The following is a 27251-nucleotide window of genomic DNA, read 5'->3' on the forward strand; positions in this document are numbered from 1 at the left end:
TGTACAGGGCTCAACACAACAGCTAAATACCTCCAGGTTATCTTTTTCTTTTCGGTCTATTATTTTTTCCATTTTCTCTATTTTTCCTTTATTTTTTTTCATCCTTATTCATGTTCCCCAGATTTTTCACATATGTATTTTGTTGTTTCACTTTTTTTACAGTTGCCACCAGGCTGGCTGGAAGTTGGACCGTAGAAAGGATGCTCCTAGCGCTCACCAAAGGACCATCAGCACCGTAGACACCATAACTACTGCATAGCCACCATAAGTACTGCAGACTTCACGAACCACCGCTGCTGGGCTGGTATCTCGCCGTCTGCTCTGCGCCGTGGACCTACGACCAGGCTCCAGGTTCCAGTAGGTGAACCTCTTCCTTCTGTAGAGCGAAGCAGGATCAGGAACAAGAGCTCTTACAAGAGCTCAGTAGCTAAGGGAGTATGAAGAGAATAGCAATCCCTGTAGTAATTATAGCTGTCCCCTACAAACATGAGTCAAGGCTGCAAGTTAGAGGGTCAAGTCCTTCTGTTTTATTGGCACCAAAAGAACCTTCTTTTATGCAGGTTTCCCTTAGATAGGACCACCCACAGGGTTTTACAAAACAACCAATCATACACGTACATTACCGAAAACACTCCCAGCAATTACACACAAAATCCTCCCCTCTGCCTGTGATATAATTATGTTACACAGTGGGTTAACATAATTATCACAGACAGTAGAAATACAGTTTTTACACATACACTGTAACTTTAGAATCAGCAACCTTAAAATATAAACATAACCAAAAATCACACAAATCTATCCAGTGGATAAAAAGTTAGACGGAAGTCCTTTGTGACCGACCGCAAGCACATTTTCCTGCCCAAAACAGTTCCATAGATTTGTGCTGTGCGGTCGGTCTAGTTTATGCAGAAAAATGACTAAGTCCCATTAAAACGTGCGTTCGAATCTTCGAACGGGACTTAGTCTCTCCAGCTGAAAGTTCAGTGTAGGAGAAGGTAAGGGTCAGCGGTGTTAGGTGAAATGTGTAGCCGATTTTAGTTCCATGAATTTGGCTACACATACCGCTGACCTCGTTCGAATGAACAAAGATGGCCGCCGCCACGTGTTCGTTTGCACGAACAGCGGCCACCCAGCGGTCGGCAATTAACCTGCAGTAACCTCACAGCCTGGGAGGTAAATTGCCTGCACGCTTCCACTTCTGGGTGGTCCGCCTGTGTGGTACTTGGTTCAGTAAGCCACATTTACGGAACCAAGTGGGAGAAAAGTTATGTTACAGAAAAGTTATGTTACAGGTCTGGGGACACAGTCTTAAAGGGGCATTGTTCACCAAAGTCACAATACGTCCACAGACAGTTCTTAAAGGGCCATACACACCCAATAAAAGTCCATAAGTTTTCAGGGGCACAATCTCCCAGGGGCCATAGTCATGAGGAAGGAGGCTGGCAAATAGGCTTCTCCACAACCCAGGGAAGCAGAGCAATTTGTCATTTAAAGGGCCAGTTACAAATGGCAGTTTGTAACAACTTTGATTTGTATTTTTTTTATATACATATATATTTTTATTATATTTTCCATTTTTAATTTTTATATATCTTTTTCTATATATTTGTTTCTATATAGGTTTATATTGCCTAATAGAACGTTTGTTTGTATCAATCCTTTTATATATATCTTTTCATTGGTTATTTATATTAGTCTTAGTAGATGTCCAACATAGGTTTGGCACTCACATTCCTGTCCTGTTCTTGCCTCAGTGCTATTTCGTGCCCCAATACAACGTCCCAGAGAAATGCACTCAGAGTGCTTGTAGTCTTCTGCAACATATCCCTTATTTGTTCAAAGATAAAGTCAATGTTTCAGTCCATGTTGAAAAAAGTCCAAGACAGACTGAAACGACTATACCTTTGCACAAATAAAGGATATATTGTACAAGACTACAAGGCTTCTGAATGCATGTCTCTGGGACGTAGTCTTAGTAGATGAATGAATGTAGTTTCAATATATTTTCATTGTATAAACTGTATTTTATTATTACTATTGAGATAGGAGCGTTTTTTCTGTCTTTGCCGTTTTACCGTTGTACTATATTACTCATTAACCCACGATGATATGGGCGGTCCTATCAAGCTGTGACAGACTGCAACCCAAAAAAAAGTTAGTGACGTTCGAACATTACGCACTCGAACAAAAACCCGTAAGTCTGGCATGCGCTCCAGCGTGAGACACACACTATCCCAGCTGCCGATCAACATCATTAATGCATGCAGTACTTAGGAGAAGCACCACGAACCCGAACGATAAGAAGTCCAACAGGATGAAACGCGTAGGACTGTTACATTGTACCGTTTTATTTTGTTTTTACGTTTTTTTTATTCTTACTTCGATTTGATGTTTTTCACTTTTATTTCTGGAACCTTTTGATATTTGCTGAATTCCGGATAGCAAGATGGAGATATGCGTTAGTTGTTGCGTTAGTCCTCTTCATGGTGGCGGGTCGCGGGATCCCCCTGCGGCCTCTCTTGGGACAAACGGAGTCTTCTGACCAGGAGGGTTGTTGCGGCAAGGGAAAGGTGCTCACGGGCAGTCCCAGGTCCCGTTGGAAGCGGTGGGATTCAGATAGGTGATGGAGTGAGTGTGTCTTGCCCCCTCTTTCTACCGTCAGCTTGTGTATTCCCCATTTATATGGTACTTTGTTTTCCTGGAGGTGCTGAGTGAGTTGGCGTAGTGACCGTCGCCATGTGATGGTATGGCGGGATATGTCCCTACAAAATGTCAGTTGGTGTCCCTCAAAGGTAGTGCTGGGGGTATCTTTGGTTGCTGTTAGAATAGCACCTCTGTCTGAGTCCCGGACCAGCTTTACAAGAATATCTCGTGATGACTCTGGAGGGGCTCTGGGGGCCTTAGGTAGGCGGAAGCAGTGATCCATAACAACTTGTTTCGCATGCTTTGGGGGGAGCAGTGTAGCAAGGAGTCTCCGGATGAAATGTGGCAGTTCACCAGAAGTTATGGTCTCAGGGACTCCCCTAATTCTCACGTTTCTTGCTTTCATCCTGTCCTCCATATTAGCCAGGCGGTTGAGCACGTCCTCATTGCTCTTCCGCAGTGAGCCTAGGGCACCATCTGTGGCTGTTTGGGCCACTTTCGTCGTGTCCATGTCATCCTCCAATCTGATAATCCTGTCAGTGAGGGTGGTCACTTTTTCCCTCACCCCAGCCACATCTGCTTGGAACATGGTCCTTATCTCATGCAAAAGGGCTTTGATGTCTGCTTTAGTCGAGGGGGCAGTATCTCCCTCTTTTGGGGGCTGGTGGGTGGTAGTAAGTACCTCTGGAAAGGTGGATAGTTCCTCCGGTAAGCTCTCTGCATCAGGTAAGTCGGAGGTGGAGGCCGCCGCCGGCGCCATCTTTGCTTGTGCGGGCCTGGTCGGCTGCTGCAGGAACATGCCGATATCTCGGGTTCCTGGGCTCCTATCTGCCAGAAGTTTTTTGGAGCGTTTCCCCATCGTGTGAGGTGCAGGTAAATCCTGTCTCCGGGCACCGGTTGTGTTTCTGACGGCCGATTACAGCCTTTGGCAGGGCTATCGGTCCGGAGCTCCCACAGTGTGCGTCCGGCTCGATCGGCAGTTGGCTCCGCCCCCCTGGTTGTATATATTTTTATGATATATTCACTTGGTGATTTTTGGAATGTATTTTGTTTTCCATGTTTGGTTCTTTAGTTTTTTCCTGAATTGTTGCAGAGTGTCTTGAGGGAACACTTTTCCTTTAAAGGCTTTACACGTTCTCAGAGAATATAGTGATTTTCTTATTTTTTTGTACTATACAATCCTTTGAATGCTCTAGGGTTGTTGGTCCTAAAGCAATGTTATTATTGGCCCTGCGTTAAAGTTAATTAACACAGTTCTCAATAACCTTTAACTATAATAAGTATAAATAAGAAAAAATACCACGGGTCCCTAATCTATTGTGGTCTCTAAAAATACTATAGAAGAGAGAAAAAAATAATAATATATACATATATGGTTCCACATTTTAATTATCAATTAAGGGAGCCTGTAATCTGCCACAGTGATAAGCTTGATATGGCAAATGTAAAGCAAATAAATTAGCAGAATTTTAATACTATGGAGGGGAAAAGGTTAAAGATTAATTGTTAACAAGCTTCAAAATGGCTGCATTGTTCTGGTAAGCTTTGTGTAACTGGTTTCCTGGTAATTTCGCTCTTAGCTAAGCCCTATTATAAAAATACAGAGGTCAATTACTATTATGAAGCAGTGGTTCATCTACTCCACTGCCCAAACATCAGAATGGGTAGGCAGATAAGTGGAAACTGTATGGTGGTAAATTACAAAAAGAAATGGTTGGAAAATAAAGGATTTTAGTGTTAAATAAAACAGGGGGAAAAAATGCACTGCCATGGTAACATAATATGGCTATGAAATTTGGAGATAATAGTCCCTTTAGGCATGGCTGGCTCCTTTTGTTGAATGAACTACCTAATGATATTTATCTTACACAAATATTAAAAAGGTTCACGAACATTACACAAACAATATCGAAAGGGCTGTTTGGCGGGAACCGTCTAATTTTAACTACTGTCATTGAGTCTACAAAAATGAATTTAGTGTTCACAGAAGAGCAGTTATGTTCTTTATTACAGCTGTATTTTATAAGAAGACGGCAGATCACAGTGAATTTGAAGCTTAGCATTTCAAACGCGCATATTAAACTACCACATTACCAAATTTTACACAAAAAGGAAACAATAGCAACATCAATGTAAGAAACAAATATACATCCTAAACAAAATTACTCTCGTGAAATTCTAGATTATTTTATTTAGATTGGGTGGGCACTGGGAGGGGATATAATTAACTTTACTTACTAATATACTGTTAATAAGAAAGATAAAACAGTGGAAGAAATTGTTTAATAACGCGGTGCTTGAAAAATGGCAGATTACTTTTCAAATAATTTCTATTCTATGTGTTGTGCTCCCTGGCAGAATTTTTGTGAAACTACATAAATAGAAAAGAAAACTTGGACGTTATGCAATAGGAATGAGGTTTCTAAGAAAAGTTCAAATGTTAGGTTACCTCACACATGAACTGTTCTGTTTCTGTATTCATGTTTTACTTGAGCATGGAAAATATTCCTAGAAGTTTAAAACATTTGTTTGCAATGAGCAGAATACAGCAAATACAAGCTAGACATTTCCATTCAAATAGACATACTTGTAACCCTTTTATGAAGGCAAATATTACTAGGAAAAACATTGTATGACTTAAAGGAACACTATAGTGTTCATTTGGTATACAACTGTGTTCCCCTACCCACCTCAAGGGTATAAAAAGGTAATTTACTTACCTTTAATCCCACACCGCGCAGCTATCTCTGCAGCAAAGATCTTTGCCAAGCCAAAGTTTTACTCGGCTATTCTACAGAAACGCCTCTATTGGCTGTCAGTAAAACAGCAATGTTTGATATTGTAGGGTTTACACTAGGGGGATATGGCCATTGCTGTATTTACAGCTAGGCATTTTAATAAGGCATCTTGGGCGTCACTTTCTGGGGGGCAGCAAAAAAAAACCTAAAAAACAAACAAACAAGCCCTTCCCCCTCACACCAAACCCTGTTAGCCTTGTGTCCTGGGGGGCCCAAGATATTTTGCAGGTGAGCAGCGAGGGAGCGCTGTGCTCTGAGCTGTTTCATGCCCTGCGATGAGGTCAAGAGCCAGAATAGGACGTCCCTTCGGCTCCCTACATCACTAAGAGGCTGGTGAGAGAGCAGAAGCAAGAAGATAACCGTTCCCTCGCCACCTCCATTGACCATGCACCCAGCTTCACAGGAGAAAGCCAGCAGAAGGAGCCAGACCAGTAGCACCACTGGACCTCAGGGAAATAATCCACTCCAGCTCTCCTAAAGGTAGGGAGTAGGGATTGACCGATATTGATTTTTTTTAGGGCCAATACCGACAATCTGTAAACTTTCAGGCCGTTAGCCGATAACACCGATATTCTGTACATTTACCATTTTGAAAAAAGAAACTATTTCTAAAGGTAAATGCACAAAATATACATGCCACATGTAGTGGATGCAGTATGTTTAGACAGGGGAGCTGTGTGTGTTTGTGTAGTGGATATATAATGAATGCAGTGTGTATTTGTGTAGTGTGTATATAATCAATGCAGTGTGTTTGTGAAGTGTGTGTGTTTGTGAAGTGTATATAATGAATGCTGTGTGAGTGTGTGTGAGGGGGGGGGCTTTTTTTAATTGAATTTAAAAAAAAAAATTTATTTTGTTTTAGCCCCCCTTCCTGCTTCTTACTTGCCCAGGGAGGGGGGATATGGCATTTCCTGGTGGTCCGGTGGCATGGACTGTACAGAGGGGGCCGAGCAGGCTCTTACTTACCTTCCCAGCAGCTCCCTTCAGCTCCCCTGTCTAAGTCTTGCGGCCTGCGTGCCGCGCATAGCATTGCCATGGTAACCTGTGGCAAAGCTCTGACTGCCGCGGGACTCGTGAGAGTTAGACAGGGGAGCTGCTGGGAAGGTAAGTAAGCGCTCGCTGCGGGACCTCCAGGACCGCTGGGCTTGTCATGGGCCCGGTGGTCCGGGTATGTATAATCAGCAATATCGGTACCTGTATTTGCCGAAAATACCGAATATCGTCCAGACCGATAATCGGTCAATCCCTAGTAGGGAGAATGGATGGAAATAAAAAAAAATAAAAAACAACAAAAAGAAAACTATTATTTGTGAGTGTGAGAAACAATGTGTGTGTGTGTCAGTATCAGAGTGTGTCAATGAATGTCTGAGTGTGTGTGTGTGTGTGTGTGTGTGTCGGTCAGTTTAAGCGTGTGTCATATCAGTGAGGATGTGTGTGTATGTAATTGTGTGTCGGTCAATGTATGTGTATCAGAAGGTGTGTGCCTGTCAGTGAGTGTGGGGTTGTCCGAGTTTCGTCATGCCTAGGTCAGCAAAAATCCCAAATAAATCACTGTATTTGGTACCCAGACCACACAATTGACATGAAGTGCACTAAGTAGCTATAGTATCCTTTACAAACATATGTAAATTTATAAGACACTTACAAGGAGATGGATTGATTAATGCATGCATTATCATTTGGCTTGTCTACTTGAAAGCACAACTGACAACTCTCCATGTTTTATAAATCTCAAATTATTAAATTATTTCAAGAATTAGATGCCTATAGAATTATATACTATAAAATCCATAAGCAAAGAAGTCAAAGGACCATTGTGTGAATCAAGGAAAGAACTAGTTGGATTGGCCTTTTTTAAGGAGGAGATGCTAAAAAGATTTAAAACATGCAGTGTCGGAGAACTTAAAAGAGAAGGATGGACTGGGCACACCACCAAAGTGCACTCAGCTGAACAGAGCATCAATTGGAATGAACATCGAAGATTTTGTCATAAAGAACACAATGACATTCTTTGAGCTCTTCGAAAAAACTCAAGGTTACTTGGCACCAGATCCAGGAACTTAATGTCACAGAGGTGACTGCAAAAAAAAAGGATATAACATTTTTTTTATTTGTTATAGATGACAAAGGAAGGAGGTCAATCACTAATGCATGCACCCTAACTGTTATAAGTTTGCTGTGCAACACAATGAAAATAACACAAAAAACATAAATACATTTAAAAAGTTGCTGAGCACCGCTCTTGTAATAAGTGTCCTAGTGTTGCATCTGTAATGCTTGTATCTTTGCTATGTAATAATGTAAGGAACGTTTTTAATATGTAGATCTAAGATATATGTTTTTGATTTATGGTAAGCAACCCCTGTAGTTTATGGCACATTAGAACAATAATGGAGAACATTAAAACACAAATAGAAAAAAGGAAAGGGGTAAAAAAAAGGGATAGCTATTAAAGAACACTCCAGTCAGCATAACAACATAATCTAAATTACACTGATAGGGTGTCAGGTCACCAGCCACTTTCTTCCCTTTAGTGGTTAAACCATATTCGGTTTTGATTTTCAATTCCCCAGGCGACATCCTGCTTCTGGAAGCGTAGAGTGTCACTGGACAGGGGCACCACTGATTATGTCAGCAAAGGAGGATGATCAGGCCAGGGTACTTAGGTAGGTTTTCTTATTATTTAAGGTGGACAGGGGGTGGGGACGGGGGACACAGGGACTCTATATAGTGTTTTAAGCTTTAAGCTCTGTCCGTTAAAGATTACATTCTACACATGAAAATATTTTTTAAAAACACTTCAAAATGAGGGAAAATAAAGGAATCATGTAATGCCATTTTCTGCAGCTTAATCCCACCCCTTAGCCACATATCCCTTTATGTAAATGTCTTGCTAATTAAAAGTGAGCAAAATATCTCAGCCAAGAAGATAAAAGTGTAAGCAGAGCATCGGCTCGTTACCTGTATATTATTTTAGATGTGCTAAGAGGAAAATAAGATAACAAAAAAAAAGTGATTGGCTAGAGTAATGTCTGTAAGTCAGCTCACACTGATGTTCCACTGGCCGAAATAACATTTATGTTGCTGAAAGATGGATTTTTTTAGAATTTTATTTTTTAACCCCTTAAGGACACATGACATGTGTGACATGTCATGATTCCCTTTTATTCCAGAAGTTTGGTCCTTAAGGGGTTAAAGGCAAAATGAACGATTGGAACATGGTGGTACAGTATGACCATGAAGTGAAAAGCTATCACAAAAACAGTTAATTTGTTTTGGAACATGGAGTGTCACTCCATGTGACTTCCACTGCCATACAAAAAGTGAAAACCTTGAATCAACACAACTATTCAACTTTAGTTGAATATTTTATTTTCCATAGTGAATAAGTTAATAATATTTCCTGTGGAAAGTTAATAATATTTATCAGACTAGCTTGAACTGTATTTATGTTTATGCCAACCCTTGTGACCTTTAATTGCCATGCATATTGGTAAATTTACAATGTGGTTGCGGTGATGTATGTCTAAACTGAACAGTCACACTACATATAAGCAAATGCAGAAAAGATCTCATACTGCAGTTCAAGGGATTCTCTAGTGCCAGGAAAACAAAGCCTTTTCCTGGCACTGTAGAATGCTGGAGTGCCCCACTCCCTCCTGCCCCACATGCGACATCACTGAAGGGGTCAGGCTCTGCCCAAGCGGTATTATTAAATGCTTTCCCATGGGGATTCCGGCAACGCTGGAGGTCCTCATGCATAGCGTGAGGACATCCAATGTCGATTAGATGACTAAAGGTCATCTAAGAACCCGGAAGACAGCCAGTAGAGGAGGACTTAACCCTGCAAGGTAATTACTGCAGTTTAGAAAAACTGCAATAATTACACTTGCAGGGTTAAGGGTGATGGGAATTGGCACCCAGACCACTTCAATGGGCTGAAGTGGTCTGGGTGCCTACAGTGTCCCTGTAATGCACACACAACAGGAGATGTATTAGAATAATGGAAAAAAAAAAAAAAAGGAAATTGTGTGTGTGTGTAATATTTATATATGCACATAGCCGTATAAGGAGTAAGGACCAAGTATAAGCGTAGGATAGTATAAAAGAGCAAGTCGGTTGTGGTGTGCAGGAACCTACGATATACACACACACACGCACGCACGCGCCCAAAGATCAGTTTTTGTCTCAACTGACGAAAAAGGTGGGTACCAGGCCTGTCTGCACTGTTACAATAACTGATGGGAGTTTTGTGCCTCCACTTTGTGGAGCTGATTTGCTGAGAAAAGCTTCATAAATCAGTTATTTTGTTTGTAAATACAACCAGAGTCTCTGAAACAATGTATACATATGTGTTTAAATAGTAATAGGTTCTGGCAGACGTTTTGCCTTGATTTATTAATTGCAAACCAAGTTATTTATACTGAGCCAAAAATGAGGATAAATATGTTGGGCCAATGTTTTAATCTTTTTCTGAAGCTGTAATCCAAGGGTATTTAAGGTCAGCAACAGATTTAGCACATTAAAGCATGTAAAGTCATTGGTTGGGCCAGAACGGAGAAGAACATTACTTTCTTGTGTTTTTCTTTTATTTTGTTATAATCAGCAAGTGTGCAGTTGCTTTCTAATAATATAAAAGAATTCATTATACACTTGACTGTATAGCAGCTATTCTTCCACTCTCAAAACATATTTTGCAAAAGTAATCACCCTTGCATGTCTGCCTTCTTGATTTCATATGCTTACCAAATAACAGCCAACCTGGCACTATGTAGTCCTTAGGTCTTGACTGTATAGCAGCTATTCTTCCACTCTCAAAACATATTTTGCATATGTTTCTCTGAAACTGCTATGTTTTCAGCTGCAGGGTTAAAACTAGAGGGACCTGGCACCCAGACCACTTCATTGAGCTGAAGGGGTCTGGGTGCCTATAGTGGGGCACTGTAGTCACCAAAAACAACTTCAGCTTATTGAAGCGGTTTTGGTGTATAGGTCATTTCCCTGCAGTGCCACTGCTCAATTCGGTGCCATTTAGGAGTTAAATCACTTTATTTATGCACCCTAGTCACACCTCCCTGCATGTGACTTGCACAGCCTTCCTAAACACTTCCTGTAAAGAGTCAGCTAATGTTTATACTTCCTTCACGGCAAATTATATTTAATTTAAAATGTATTATCCCCTGCACTGTTAATAGCTTGCTAGACCCCACAGAAGCATTCTGTGTATGATTAAAGTTCACTTTAGAGAGCAGGCAATAAGAAATTTTCAAGTAAGTTACATCTAATTGAAAGTGAAATATGATCTATACACTAAAGCTGCTTACCTAAAGGGACACTATAGTCACCAAAACAACTACAGCTTAATGTAGTTGTTCTGGTGAGTATAATAGTTCCCTTCAGGCTTTTTTTCATGCAAGCACTTTTAAGAGAAAAGGCAGTGTTTACATTGCCTCTAGGGACACCTCCAATTGGCCACTCCTCAGATGGCCACTGGAGGTGCTTCCTGGGTCAGTGCTGCTGAAAAAGAAGCCCTGACGTTCTCCGTCCCCACACTCTGCATGGAGACGCTGAATTTTCCTCAGAGATGCATTGAATCAATGCATCTCTATGAGGAGCTCCTGATTGGCCAAAACAGCATTTGGCCCTGCCCCCATGCCGATTTTAGCCAATCCAATGCTTTCCTTATGGGAAAGCATTGGATTGGCTAAAAATCGGCTATTTTGATGTCACAAAGGGGGCGGAGCCAGCGCCGGCACTCCCGCACGGCACTGGAAATTAGGAGAGTTTTAAACTTTTATAGGATGGTTAAGGGGGGTGGCAAGCAACCTATATGGTGGGTTTAGCACTATAGGGTCAGGAATATATGTTTGTGTTCCTGACCCTATAGTGTTCCTTTAAGCTTAAGTTGTTTTGGTGACAATAGTGTCCCTTTAAGTGCTGAAATGGCTTCCAAGTGCTGAAATTCTTATCACATTTTGCAGGCTTTAATTTTTTTAAATGTCCATTAGGTGGTTAAGTCACTTCCTTGTTCCTTGAGTGCTCACTGAAATGCTGTGCATTGAGATATGCAACGAAGGATCTCTAGAATTGTTTTACATTTTTTAAATTTACATAATACATAAAAAATCAGAGCCCCTTTTAAAGAGTCCTAAAATTAATGCTGCAAAATGATATATAGACTCATACATCTTACATTGTTACTGGTCCCTTCAAGAGCAGTAAGCTATTTAAAAGTGCAGACTTCACATGGTTTTTACAGTACAACTTTACATATATTTTTTTGTAAACTCACCAGCAGACACTTCTAAAGTTTGAAATGTGTTCGGCAGATAACTTATACATACCCTCCCCTGCCTTATGTTGTTGATGTGATTTGAAAATTATATCAGAATTCTGCTAGAGTGTATGGTTGCCTCATTTTTCATTAAGATATGAACATTTACATGAAATAATATCCAAGAACTCGGCTTTTCCACCCATGCAGTTTACAATAAATGAAATGTAAAAAATTATCAATGTTACTTATAATGTAAAAGTCGATGGCTAAATCAGATCTTAACAAATATATGTGTAATCTTCAGGAATTAGGCTAGGCCAGGGATAGGCAACCTTCGGCTCTCCAGATGTTGTGGACTACATCCCCCATAATGCTCTTACACCCATAATGCTGGCAAAGCATCATGGGAGGTGTAGTCCAAAACATCTGGAGAGCCGAAGGTTCCCCACCCCTGGGCTAGGCGAATATCAAACGTTTAAATTTATTTAGGGCAAGGTAACAGGTAAATGTCTTTAGGTTCCTATATAAGATAATACAAACTATTAGGTGTCAGTAGTCACTGGCACACAGGCAAGCGGCATTTGTCTATTTTTGGGACAAGTAATATAAAAGAACATAGTGTTAATGTATGTTATCAAGAGCAGTATTATGACAAAGGAGTTATGCAAAGAAAAACCTTTTCAGCTGTAGCTTTACTTTGGGAATATTTGTATTTCAAGACAGCGATTGTATTCACTAAAATAAACCTGGCTGTGAAGACTGCTAAAAGAAATAAAAGGGACAACAAAACCACTTTTCTCATTGATAGCTAAACCAAATGACAATTTGCTTCTATTTTCCATTCTCACTCAGTTTTCTGAAAGGACTCAATGACAAAGATTACAGTACTTCTTTCCTGTGGACGGTTCAGTGAAAACACCATGGCATCAGGATAAATAAGCACCATTTAACCATTCTTCATTTTTTTCAATTTAGGATTATTTTTGGAATGTTTTTGTGAAAGCTAGGTAGCAAACTCCTTCAGATACTAGCCTACTTAAATCGTCACTGTCACCGTCTAGGGATTTAGCCAAATTCGCAAAGACACCAGATAGTGACTTTGTAGCTGGTGGGCAGATAAAGGTGAGATTTGCTGAACCGGTCACTTGCTGCCATCTTCCTGTCTGCTCCTCTTCAGCCAATATCACTGCTGCACTCTTGCACGAGATCCTCTATAGACAGAGGCAATTCCTTGCAGCCATCACTGGTGACGACTGTCAGGATTGACCCTGTATGTCCGCCTAGAAAGTCTTTGTCTCTATATCTCTTGACTGGCTTGGAATTTCAGTGAAACTCCAACAATATGAGTATTTTATAAAGATTCTATCTTTATGAAATACTTATTTTTCAGTGGGGTGGGGGAGCAGTGAAATTTGTGTTTTAAAAGATATCTGGGAGAAGGTTTGTTTCTATTAAAACCTATTAATGTTTCCAGCCCGAAAAACGTTTACAAATGTTCACTAGGATACACAGATTATATACTCACCATTGGGAGTTTTGAAGCTGCCATTAATGCAGTCATCACTTTGCCTTTTTTGCGCTGTCTTAAATTCTTTGAGAGACAGGTAAAGCACCTTTCGCACCACCCTTTCTTCGGACCAAGGAATACCGTCACTGTCATCCTACAAAGAGGCAAAAAAGGTGGTTTAGACAAGAGGTTTTACTTTTCATAGTGTGCACAAAACTTTTTGGGACAAATTAAGACCTGCAGCAAAATGTTCACATTGGTTAAAATTGCAAAATAAATAGAAAATAGCTGTGGTAAACATCTGATGATTGAAACTATAGCTGATCTACATATTCCATAAATTCCTGATGGACACAGATATGCGGGATAAGGAAAGAAGAGCAACAAAAGAATAAATAAATCCATAAACCAAAATTACAAACTCATGATTAATTCAGCCTAATTCTGGGTTGTGATGGGACTGCAACAGCTTCTACTTGCAGTGTGTTCGCATAAAACATTCACATAAACCCTTATCAGTAAATCAATTATCCCTTATGTGCACAAATAGAGAGCTTTAAAGCAAAGAGTTGGAATAATAATTCTTAAAAAGAATATATATATAACCTTATAAATTTACCTCTACTCTGCAAAAGAAACAAACTATGCTACATCTTAACTGGTCACCAGCTTTAGGTCTCCTAGTCAAGATAAAGAAAACAAAGAAAATAAATGCATGCTGATTGCACAGATGACCAGCTGAAAATCATTTTATTCCTACTCATAATGTTCAGGTAAAAGCTTTTTGCATGGTCAGTCTTCAGCAACCTCTATTTCCTGCTATGCTGTAAAGCACAAGACACATATTCTAGTAAGGCAAAGAAGAGGACAGTGGTTTTCTGGGACTGGTGTGTTCTTAGGGCATGTTAAAGGAGCACTATAGGGTCAGGAACACAAACATGTATTCCTGACCCTATAGGGTTAAAACCACCATGTCCCCTTAATGCCACCCTAAATATAGTAAAATCTTACTTGTATTCAAGCCTGAAGCTGCTGGCTTTGTCCTGGTTTCCTTTAGACCTGCCCACTGCCTGCTGACAGCAGAAGTGGTAGCCTGATCCAACCACAATGCTTTCCCAAAGGATTGGCTGGGACTGACAAAGAGGCAGATCAGGGGCAGAGCCAGCACAATTGAAACACAGCCCTGGCCAATCAGCATCTCCTCATAGAGGAGATGAATTGAATCAATGGATCTCTATGAGGAAAGTTCAGTGTCTGCATGCAGAGGGAGGATACACTGAATGTTTGCATGCATTTTAGGCAGCCATGACCCAGGAAGTATCTCTAACAGCAATCTAAGGAGTGGCCGGTGAAGTTATCACTAGGCTGTAATGTAAACACTGGATTTTCTCTGAAAAGACAGTGTTTACCGCCAAAGGCCTGAAGGTAACGATTCTACTCACCAGAACAAATTTAATAAGCTGCAGTTGTTCTGGTGACTATAGTGTCCCTTTAAGTAACAAAAGTGTATCTGCATAAGTAAACAGTAGATTATGAGTAGACAAAACCTCAATGCACACAAAGTTGGCTTCAATAAAATACTAGGCGCACATCACGGAACACAAATTAAATCGACAACGTTCATTAATTATATATTTACAAGTACTTCAAGAGGAAAAACATGAAAAATCTGTAAACCACAAAATGGAAAAGCATGGATTAGTTTAGATCTTCACAAAAACAAATCCCCAAAAGCTGTGTCATAAACAAACATGTATTCCTGACACTATAGTGTTAAAAACAAATTTTAGGTGTCTGGCCCCACTAGCCCCAGTTAAAAAGGTATTTAAAAAAACAAAAATGTACCTTTATTCTAGCGCAGTGCGGGTCCATCGAGGCTGGCCTGCCGCTCTCCTCCTGCTTTGCTGAAATCATCATAATTGACCATCTCAGCCAATCTAACGATTTCCCATACGAAAGCATTGGGAGGCTATTGTGCATGCGCAGCAAAATGTCTGAGTGGCTGCCACAGGAGTTGTTACTAGGCAGTAATGTAAACACAGCGTTTTCCCTGAAAGGGTAATGTTTACATTAAAAAGCCTGCAGGGACATTCTATAGACACCAAAACTTGTAAATGAATGCAACCTATTAATAGCGGAAATATATCTACACAGTGACACAAAATATTTTAAAACTACTTTGAGTATTAATGAATCTGTAAATACTGGTGGTTCTATTAGTAAAATAATTAAAGATATTTATTACAAACAGCAATACTCACACACCTGCAAAAATTATGAAAGACCGGCTAAGATTTTATGGGTTTTTTTGTTTTTGTTTTTTTAATAGCCAAAGGAGGTGAGAAGCACTTAGAACACCAGAACTGGAATTGGATTAAGCCTGTAAGAAAACAATTTCTGGCACAGCACAACAGTGACAAGCCCTGAGATCTGACCACCAGCTGAGTCTTCTTAAAAATATGCTGGGCTGCTGCCAAGTCAGGTCTTCTGAGTCTCGGCTTGTCAGACATCACAGACAGTAGTCAGGGCAGCCACATCTGCAGTGACATCATTAGTCAGACCGATTTTAGGGTGATATAGAGATGCCTGAGATCTGGTGCAGATTAGAAATGTGTACCTTGGGTTTAAGATAAAAAGGTGAAGGTGGTGGGGAACACACATACGCTTTCACTACAAAAACACCATGTTTTTCACACCAGTAAGTAAATAGTGCTTATATTTCAGGACTACAATATATTCTATTATAAATTGGAATTGTAAGAACTAGTTATGTGCAATGGTCATTATTCCCCTTCTAGTCTTCCTTTTGGAATCATATAACAGAAGCCTAATGATATCACTGGATTAATATGATACGCAAGTCCACTTCTTTGAGATGGAAATATATGAGACAGAATAGCACTCTACATTTCAAATGTCACCAGCTAAATTGCCTTTAATGTAGTTAAAATAGGATTACATTGAGCTGGCCAATTGGGCCAAATGGTTCTTATCTGCCATCACATTCTATGTTTCTATGACCAAAAAGAAAGCTGGTGCTGAAATTTCAAGTCACAGAAACTTCTGCTGAGCAGAACTAAAGCTGTGCACTCCCCCTCACAGTGTGAAGATAAACAAGCAGTTTGCCATGTTTATAAAGAGTGATCACTAGTTGCAAGTGACTGTCACAAATCTAATATCTGCAAAGAAACTTGCATGATTTCTTTTCGGTTTTGTGTAAAACAGATAAAAGCACAGACTCCACCAACCAGAATGAGAGGCTCCTAAAAAAAGAGCAAGCAATGGCCATGTTTGGAGAAAAAAAATGGAGGCTGATCATGAAAAAATAAATACATTTAAAATACAGTATAACTTTCATCTTTATTATTGAGTTTGTTTTAGTATAGACACATCTATACAAAAAAGAGCACGGGTCAATTCTTCCCTGCAGTGTGTGTCCCTTTAAGAAGCAGCACTGATAAGTCATTCAGAGTAAGCACAATAAGGCCATTGTTAGAGGACTTGGAATTCCTAGCAGCAAAAACATCTGATAAATCCAATTTCAAACTTCCTGTGCAAAAAGTTCTCTTCAAATGTGCTTCTTGTTTTTATCACAGCTAATTATTGAATAGTCAAATCTTTCAAAGTAGTTAAAGCTTTCTATGATTGTTTTTATTTATTTATTTATTTTAACACACTACAATTTCAGTTCTGATACAAATATTCTAATGTTGGTATCGCCCTGACATCATAAAATTATTGTAGTTTACACTTTGTATTTTAATTAGTCAGAATGAAAGTATCAACATACACAAAGGACATAACACTAAAAGATTATATATATATGTAATATATACAGGCATACCCCACTTTTAAGTACACAATGGGACCAGAGCATGTATGTAAAACAAGAATGTACTTAAAGTGAAGCAATACCTTTTTTCACTTCCCAATGCATGTACTGCATTGCAATGGTCATTAACAGGCGTAACGGATACTGCAACTGCAGATTTCCAGTGATTTTATTTCCAGTGATTTATTTAGTGATTTCCAGTGGCCTTTTATTCAGTTAAAACAAACCGTAAAAAAAAAAAATACAAATCTCATTCCAGATTGTACCATTTATCTTTAATGTTTTACTCATCTGACAACCTTAAACTGTGAGGAAAAGTGAAACAAACCTGCCCACTGGGCCATTTTCTGTCAATACAGTGCTAATTTGTATTTGTTAGCAGCTTAGTTGCACACTTTGTTTAGAAACACCTCTTTATCACTTTAAGCATGTATGGTTTAACTTTAAATCCACAGAATTGTGGCAAATGCAGCTAAGCTGCTAAGTCATAGTTATAGAAGATGGCAGGGTAAACCCTTTCACTGGATGGCAGCCGATTGCAGAATATGGACAATGTAAGGGCAGAAATATATATATATATATATATATATATATATATATATATATATATATATATATGTTCAGCTAGGAGTAGGCATTATAAATTTGTCCTAACATGTTTGAGGTTTACAGATCCTAACCCAACCCATAAAATAAAAACAGAATGAGATGATTAACCAGTGCCATGTCAGAAGGTGTGAAAAGCTGTTGCCATTATGCCACTGAACTGAGCTGCTCTGGGTGAGAATAGAACCTTCCATTTCCTGTCCCCTCGCTGACAGAAAAAGCGCGGGAATGTCTGTACTCGCAAGGCACCTTTACGTACACTCGCAGGTATGTCTGTACCCTTGAGTGTGTAAAACGGGGTATGCCTGTATGCCACCAGCATACTGGGGATGTGGGTTGCAGCCTCACACCACACTTCTGCAGATTAAAATAGCAGTGTTAATGGTTTGTTGGGGCAGTACTGCATGCGGGAGTCAGTAGGCAGGATTTGTGCAGAACCTTTATCTCAGCAAATATGAGTTTGTGCATTGGTTGCTGGCCTGTAACCTCTGTGTTATCATGCTATGAATGGTCGTACTGTGGAACAAATAAGTAAATCAGTCACGTGTATTGTTATATTAGTATTTTCTCAATGGTTTAAAAACCAATCTCTCCTTATTTAAATCTTTTTTTGAAAAATGTAATTCTTTTTTTTATATGTCTTATTTTTATTTAAGTTTTATGTTGATAACAACGGTCATTATAATATGACCCTGAAGCATCAAACTGGGATACAGAAAGAAAAAACAAGGGAAAATGGGAAACATGCATAACATTTAACACAACCCATATACAATAGTAATATCAACATCTTACTATATTGTTGTGCCTTTTCTCCTTTTTCCATACTTCTAAATGTAATGCACTCCCCAGAAAAGAACGAAAACAAGAGAAGAAAAAAAAAAAAGGAGAAAAGGCACATTTAGAAAAATGTAATGCTAATAAAATGAAAAATAGGTATACATTTCAAAAGTAAAAGCAAAATCTTGCCAGATTGTGAAAACCGAACAAAACAAAACAAAAAAGATCCTTTTAAAACTTACACACCCTGCTGTAATTTAAAGGAATTAAATTGTGAAGAGTAAGTTATGTATTCGACAATTTAGAAAGGAAATTCTATTTAAGACGCATTTTTGGTTATGTTTCTGAGAAAAGATTTGACATGCACTATGAACATTCCTCTCAAACTTTTCTTTGTGCTCGTTTGGAAACTGCTCAACATTATTTATAGCCTGTAAACATTAAGGGTCATGTGTATGGCATAGTAAGAACACATTATGTGAAGAAACTTGTTTACCAGAACATTTCCACACACCCAAAACTCCTTCTTGGATAATCCCAAAATGCCATATGTAGCTGCTCAGCACATACTGTCCTAAGCAGCAGCAGCAGCAGCAAAGGAAGGTGAGCTGAGGACAGCTCCCTAAGCATAGACGAAACCCTTCACATTATAAATTGCTCAGTACGAGACAAGAGAAGCAGATTTAACACTAAAAGGTTTGTTTGTTAGTCACAGCACAACTATTTGCCAATGGCTTCAATTTACAAGTCAGCAAATCTCATAAAAATGGTAAACCTCCATCAAGTATGTCTAATACATTTTATCAGTTAAAGCTAAAATTGTATATCTTTGCACGGCAGTATGTTTATGCGTATGCATACTGCCAAAACAAAAGTATGTTTGTCCGTGTGATCCTGCTTGAGTGGAGCAGTATTAATTAGAGAATTAATGCATATCCTATGCTAGTGTTCCACATGGAATAGATTAAATAACATTTTCAAGAAGTGTAAGGCACACCTGAAATGTTCCCCAGCTGCAGTTACATTCTAGCATGTTCTGAACTGGTAAACTGAAGTCACTCGTACAGTCACTGATTTGACTTATGCAATGGTCATGAGTTTATGGTGCTTGGAGTGTCCCCCTTTAAGTATACGTGTGTGTTCGTAGATATTAAAAGGGATACAGACTTTTTTCCCCCCTTCTTTAATCACTTAAAGGGACACTATAGTAACCAAATCAACTTTAGCTTAATAAAGCAGTTTTTGCGTGCAGTCGGGATGCACCGAAATTTAGGTTGCCGAAATTTTCAGCCGAAAAAGGGTCATATTGGCTGAAAATTACACCTCCTTTCCCCCTTATGAGAGGGCACAATGCCCGGTTAGTAGCCAGCACTATGAGAGGGCACGAGAGATCCAACACCGCAGGTCTTTCCGCTTGCCAAGAGCTGGGGGGATGCTCTGCACGTGGAAGAAGAGGCCCAGACCATCTGACAGCTCCTGCAGCTCCGAGCACCCGCTCATCTCCAGGTAGTTCACGGCAAGGGTGAAGAGAGCCGGGGGGGGGGGGGGGGGGGGAGCTGCCCGCCACACGCCCGCATCTTGTCATCCACAGCTGGACCCTGGAATACCAGCTCCAGGCACTTCTATCTCCGGCCACTGCTCACTGACTGCTGCCATCTTTACCGACAGACCCTCAGACCTGGAAATACTAGAGCGGCTAATCAAAATCTAGCACACAGGAAGTTCATCATAAACTGCTTCCAACAGGAGATAGGAGTGGGCAAAACTAGCCTTTAATGTGTGTCTGTCTGTAACTGCTAATCCACTCTAAATACACAGTATGATCACACAACACATATACCTCAAGTGCAAAAAATAAATAAGTACTAGCCTTATAAGAGAGCTATCACATGGCCCCCGGGGCCTGATTTGCCGGGGGAGGGTTGGCTGGGCTGTCAGGCAGTCCTCCCGAAGAGGATTGCGGCGGAGGTATCTCCTGGCTCGTGGGGTAGAAAGCCGTTACGGTGTTCTATGCCGCCGCAACGTCTTTAAAGCCCATTATCATGGGGACAGCATAGAACGCCGTAACGGCGTTAAACACACTTTTGTATGCTGTGATGCCCCACAAGTACAAGAACGCACCTAAGGAGCAGGTTTTATGGTGTATTGGAAAGTTACAGGGTTAAATACAGGGCTTGCAAATTAATTTCACTGGTATTTTTGATGAGCTGAATTATATTACACACACACACACACACACACACACACACACACATATATATATATATATATATATATATATATACATACACACACACACAGATTTTTTTTTTATATAATGTATTTGCATAGGATTAAAGGGACACTGTGAGCACCAATGCAACTTATACAACTTAAACCAATGCAAAAAAATAATTTTTTTGCACAAAAAATTATAAATGTTTTTCAGAATGCTGCATCATAAGCCTGCCTCCTTAGCCACAACCCCTTAATGCCAGAAAGACTTCCTCATCAAATGTATGCAAACAGCTCAGTCCAAACAGCACTGAGTAAGCTGCTTTCAATTTACACCCTGGCTGCAAACAGTCAGAAATACCTTAAAGGACCACTATAGGCACCCAGACCACTTCAGTTCAATGGGAGAGGGGCCATGAGAATGGGGGGGACCTAAGGATTACATAGTGCAAGGAAAGCGTGTTTGTTTTCCTGGCACTATAGTGGTCCTTTAACCCCTTAAGGATACATGACATGTGTGACATGTCAAGAGTCCCTTTTACTCCAGAAGTTTGGTCCTTAAGGGGTTAAACATGTAGTGATATCCCTATTATTCGTTTTACCGGGTGTCCTCTCTTTCTTATGCGGGTTGATTTGTAGTGCAGATCAACCAGCACTGTCTGTGTCTGAGCTGTATGCATACATTTCATACGGAAATATTCTTTTCGAAATTGACTAAAGTGGCAGACTTATGGTGCAGCATTTTGCAACACATTATTCAAATTAGAATGATTTGAGCATGCAAAAAAAAAAAAAACAGAAAAACAAACAAAAGCATAGGATGCTGAAAATGCATTAAAATTGTATTGGTGTTCAGAGTGTCCCTTTAAGTGAGGGGCCTATATTTTCACTGTTTACTTCATTTGTATACCAGTATATGTCCCACTCTATTTATTGATTATAGTTGTGAGTAGGGATAAGTGTATATCAACTTCTGCTACAGAAACATTTAAAGCTCACCAGGGATTTTCTGCACTACTCACATCCGTGATCAAGAAAACTGCAATCAGTTATGTCTGCCTGAAAACCAGATTAAGTTAGGGGCAGTTCACACTAAGCCACATCGACAGAGAACATCTTGGTCTTTAACTCATCTGTTCTTTTGTTATGAACTCAGAATTATTCTGGTCTATGCTCGATTTATCATTTCGATGTTTTAAAAAAAAAAAAAAAAAAGCATCAGCGCAGCATTTTGCCTTTTCAAACAAAAGAAATCAAGGAACTCCAAAACATATGTTTCGCGTTATAAACAATATTACACAAATCCCTACACTGCTCTCCAAAGCACCAAGAGGCTGACTGAAGGAGAGGCTTCAATTTACCAGGTCAGAACATGCTATAATATAACTTCAACAGGGGAACATTTCAGGTCTGGCTGACACTTTTGAGAATGTGACCTCATTGATTCCATGCGGTTCACAGCAGCAATAGGATATGCATTATGTATAAGCATAGGAATATTAACAGCATTGTTCTTCTATGACACTGTAGCTAGCTGCATTAGATATATTTCCAAGTACCACCCATGGATCATAAAATGTCAGATACATTATTATTATTTCTCGTATATGTAGCAATTGTTAATAGTAAAACATTTTGCAGCAACGTATAAGATCCTATACAAATTAACAGTGTGCTTGTTAGTAGATTACAGCAAAGGTAATTTAATGCACTTGCAATTAAATGGGAATAAAATTATGAAATGTTATGGGAAGACAATTGGAAAGTCTACAAAACAAATGCACTTTTTTTTCTCTCTCTCTCTCTCTTTTATATTAATAAGATTTTATTAACAGATCAAGAGAAGGGTACAATCGAAACATGAATATAGTACACAGTTATTCACTAAACTCAATGAATCCCACCTGTAAACCTGAAGCTAATATAGCCAAGCTGTGACTTGAGAACTCATTGGAGATTTTTTTTTTTTTTCTGCAAATTAGCTATTTTAGCCTTAATTTTCCCATTCACATTCACATTTAGGTCTGGATGTAATATTTTTTGATAAGCTTTTCAAATATTAAAAAAAAAAATATGTTTAAATGTACTGATATTTTTTATATCTGATATGTTTTTTTTTTTTTTTATATTTTTAACTTGCAAAATACAGGTCGGGGTTTCTGAACCACTTCATATCAATGGTATGGATGGTAGGCAACAAACACGGGATACAGTCAGAGGCCATTCCACACTGCCATTATTACCCACAAGGAAACTACTACAGCAATGTCTGATGCAAAATGCAAATATGTGAAGTACACAAATAGATGTGAATAGTCCAGCTCTAGACAAACATTTCTATGTAATACATATTCAGCAAGCTTTGTAAAGTCATACCACCCCACTGACATTTATTGCAGTGAGGCTTTTTTTCTTGTTAAACAGAATGGGAACCGGTTTACAAGAAATTTAGCAGGTGGTACTGAAAAAGTAGAATTCTTCTATGCATTAAATGGATAGTCCTGAAGCACGTGTTCTGTGGCTAGGATGTTTTTGGTCTTTTTCCAATTTAATTTCATGCTTTCACATCACACATTTTAGAAAAGGAGTGACCTATAAACTGCAGATACAAAGAATTAGGTTTAGCTTTAAAATGTATGAAGTGGAGAGTTCATAAATTGAGGCTTGGCTGTCTTTTGAAGCGACCACAGCAGGACAGCCATCTGAAAATGTCTTTCCATGAATCGGTTTAAATCAATAATGTAGCTAGATTGTGTTCATCAGAGTGATTTATAGTTTAGATGGAATTACCACTTGAGGATCTGCTGGGCATAAAAAAAAAAAAAATATGTATTGTAGAGGTGACCATCTTGTAATTTCATCTCAATTTTCAAACTCGCAGGGGGACAGGTTCAGATAAGACAACAACAATGAATATGATGCCAGCAGCAAATCAAACTGTGTAGAGAGGTACCCCAGCTTTTGCTATACATTAAACATTTTTGTGGTGTCTATAACGATGCCCTGTGCCCAAGGTTTTTTGGTTGTTGTTTTTTTTTTCCAGCCGACAAAGGGGGCACACTAGGATAACAGGGTGCCTGGCTATGGAGCCAAACAGGGCTTCCATAGGCTCAAATTTATTTATATTTATTTATAAAATATTTTACCAGGAAGGAAACATTGAGATTTCTCTCTATTTCAAATATGTCCTGGGTCCACAAAACATTGCATCATTACAGTAGTGTACAATGAAAAACCAAAACAATATTAACATACAACATATTAGGGATCGACCGATATTGATTTTTTAGAGCCGATACCGATACCGATAAGCTGTGAACTTTCATGCCGATAGACGATAACTTGCCGATATTCTGTACATTTACCATTTTGAAAAAATAAACTCTAACGGTAAATGCACAAAATATACATGCCACATGTAGTGGATGAAGTGTATTTAGACAGGGGAGCTGTGTGTGTAGTGGATGCAGTGTGTATTTGTGTAGTGTGTATATATAGTGTATGCAGAGTGTATAGTGAATGCAGTGAGTGTTTGTGTATATATATATATATATATATATATATATATATAGGGAATGCAGAGTGTGTATAGTGAATGCAGAGTGTGTGTTTGTGTAGTGTGTGTATAGTGAATGCAGAGTGTGTGTTTGTGTAGTGTGTGTATAGTGAATGCAGAGTGTGTGTTTGTGTAGTGTGTGTATAGTGAATGCAGTGTGTGTGTTTGTGTAGTGTGTGTATAGTGAATGCAGTGTGTGTAGTGTGGGTAAAGTGAATGCAGTGTGTGTAGTGTGGGTAAAGTGAATGCAGTGTGTGTATATAATGCAGTGTGTGTATGTAATACAGTGTGTGTTTGTATAGAGTGTGTTTGTAATGCAGTGTGTTTGTGTAGTGTGTATATATAATGCAGTGTGTGTGTTTGTGTAGTGTATGTATGTAATGCAGTGTATGTTTTTTGTACTGTGTATGTATGTAATGTAGTGTGTGTGTGTTTGTGTAGTGTGTATGTATGTAATGCAGTGTGTGTGTGTTTGTGTAGTGTGTATGTATGTAATGCAGTGTGGGTGTGTTTGTGTAGTGTGTATGTATGTAATGCAGTGTGTGTGTGTTTGTGTAGTGTGTATGTATGTAATGCAGTGTGTGTGTTTGTGTAAAGTGTATGTATGTAATGCAGTGTGTGTGTGTGTTTGTGTAGTGTGTATGTATGTCATGCAGTGAGTGTGTGTGTGTGTTTGTGTAGTGATGTAATTTGTGTAAAATGGAGGGGGGATTTTTTATGTTTATTATAATTTTTTTTAATATTTAAATTGTATTGTTTTTGTTTCTTTTAGTCCCCCCCCCCCCCCACCTGCTTCTTACCAGGGAGGGGGGGATATAGTATTCCCTGGTGGTCCGGTGGCTTGTTAAGTACTGTGGGGCGGCTGGCAGCAAGCGCTGATTTACCCTCCCAGCAGCTCCTCCAGCTCCCCAGTGTAAATCTCGCGTCCCTTAGTGCCGCGCGGAGCGTTGCCATGGTAACCCGTGGCAACGCTCTGCAGCCGCGGGTCTTGCGAGATTTAGACATGGATCTGCAGGAGCTGCTGGGAGGGTAAGTCAGCGCTTGCTGCCGCCCCCCCCCAGGATCGCCGGGCTTGTAATGAGCCTGGCGGTCCTAGGAGGTATTATCGGCAATATCGGTAGCTATATTGGCCGATACCGATATTGCCGAAAATAGCGAATATCGGCCGATTATATCGGTAAAACCGATAATCGGTCGATCCCTACAACATATATACAAAATTTAATATAGAACAGGTAAGAAATATCTAATTAACCATGACAGGTGCATTCTGTTTTGAGATCTGTAGAGAGGGATCTCTTAAAGGATTTTAAGCCTGGGGAAGATGTGAAAGTGTGCAAGAGGTCGTTCCATATTTGCTCTGTAGGAAAAGGAGGATCGAGACGCTTTCTTTTTGTATTGAGGTAAACTAAATAAAGTACTGAATCGGAGGTCATAGGAGGTGAGAACAGCTGGGGAGAGCATTCTGCTCAGGTAATGTGGGAGCTTCCAAGAAAAAGCTCAAACACAAGGCTGGAAAGCTGAAGGGTGTCTCTGCATTATTATAGCAAGTTTGGCTCTTTTAACATGTCACAATTGTGGGTCATGTAATTACATTGTAACAAAAAGTGGCAGAACGAGTTATACAATGTTGTAAGTTTATTAACCCCTTAAGGACACATGACGTGTGTGACATGTCATGATTCCCTTTTATTCCAGAAGTTTGGTCCTTAAGGAGTTAAGGTGGGTTTGGGGTGCAGGTGCATATACTACATCCTCATAATCAATGATTGGCATTAGCATTTGCTGTACAGTATTTTATTTTTACTGCAGGACCTGTTTCTGTACAGGGCACCTAGTTTTGGATAAAGGTTTTTCTATGTGAAGGCCAAAGGATAGATTGGGGTTGTGACAAACTCCCCTTCCCACGTGAGTTTGCCACAAGCTCCTGGAGGAGCTTGCTTGCCAGCCTCCTGCCCACAGACTATGGGCCCTGCAGGAAAACCTGTAAAAGACTACTGAAGTTGACTGACTGTTAGTACTGATTTCATGGAACTGTTTTGCCTGATCTAGGTGATTTCTGGATATGTTGGTCACTCAGATCAGGGCTATCATGTGATGTAATCTTTGTGGGGTTTTTGTGTCTTTTATAGGTATTTTGGGGGCTTGCATATAAGGCCAGTTGTGGCTCCCATTAACCCCTTAAGGACCAAACTTCTGGAATAAAGGGGAATCATGACATGTCACACATGTCATGGGTCCTTAAGGAGTTAAATGAGTTCACTTCACCCTCAACACGCAGCCTTGTCTCGAGATTGTAGGGAACAGCTATACCAGCTTTGGATTGCTATACTGGCTATAATCACTTGCTCTTGTAAGAGCTACACAGCTATACCTACTAGACTCTCTGGAGTAGGAGAGGTCCAACCATTGGAAGCTGGATCCTTGACTTGGGTCCAGGATGGGTGGCGGAGAGTGAGGCCCCAGTTAAGCTACGCCGGCTAAGGGGCTACGGTGCTTATAATGTCCAGTGTGGTGCTTTTAGTACTACAGGCTACTAGGAAACAGCGATTAGCGGAGGCACCCAGTCTGGGTGACAGACTGTTCGTCACAGGGGTCTAACAACATATCCAAGTATTTGAAAGAATGGACTGTGGTCACTGTGTCATTGTTTTGATGCATAGGAATGCATGGGAATTTTGTAATTTGTGTAATTTAGGTACTGTTCCAAAGATAATTATGACAGTTTTGTCAGTGTTTAGGAAGAGTTTGTTTTTTTGGTGATCCACTTTTCTACTTTTGCGAACTGGTCTTGGAGCACGGCCTCAAGCTGCGGTAGACCGGGTTTGCTTGTGTAGATTACTGTGTCGTCTGCATACATGTATACATTTGAGGTTTTGCAGATATTAGGCAGATCATTTATAAATAATGTGAATAGTAGGGGGCAGAGTATGCAACCTTGGGGAACACCACACATGACTAGGAGAGGGAGGGAGTCGCTGTCAGATATGGACACATATTAAGATCAATACATATGATTGAAACCAGGTTACTGG

The 27251-nt window shown here is 39.7% G+C and overlaps 1 protein-coding gene across 1 annotated transcript in view; it reads right to left on the reverse strand.

The window, feature by feature from the left end:
- The window catches only part of JARID2 (jumonji and AT-rich interaction domain containing 2), a 176664-nt gene that overhangs the window by 93673 nt on the left and 55740 nt on the right, over positions 1-27251 (reverse strand). The window contains exon 2 of the mRNA XM_063451703.1: positions 13247-13382. Coding sequence (XP_063307773.1) covers positions 13247-13382 — 136 coding nt within the window. The remainder of the gene's footprint in view (positions 1-13246; positions 13383-27251) is intronic.

The sequence above is a fragment of the Pelobates fuscus genome, chromosome 4, assembly GCF_036172605.1.
Source record: "Pelobates fuscus isolate aPelFus1 chromosome 4, aPelFus1.pri, whole genome shotgun sequence".
NCBI classification, from domain to species: Eukaryota; Metazoa; Chordata; class Amphibia; order Anura; family Pelobatidae; genus Pelobates; species Pelobates fuscus.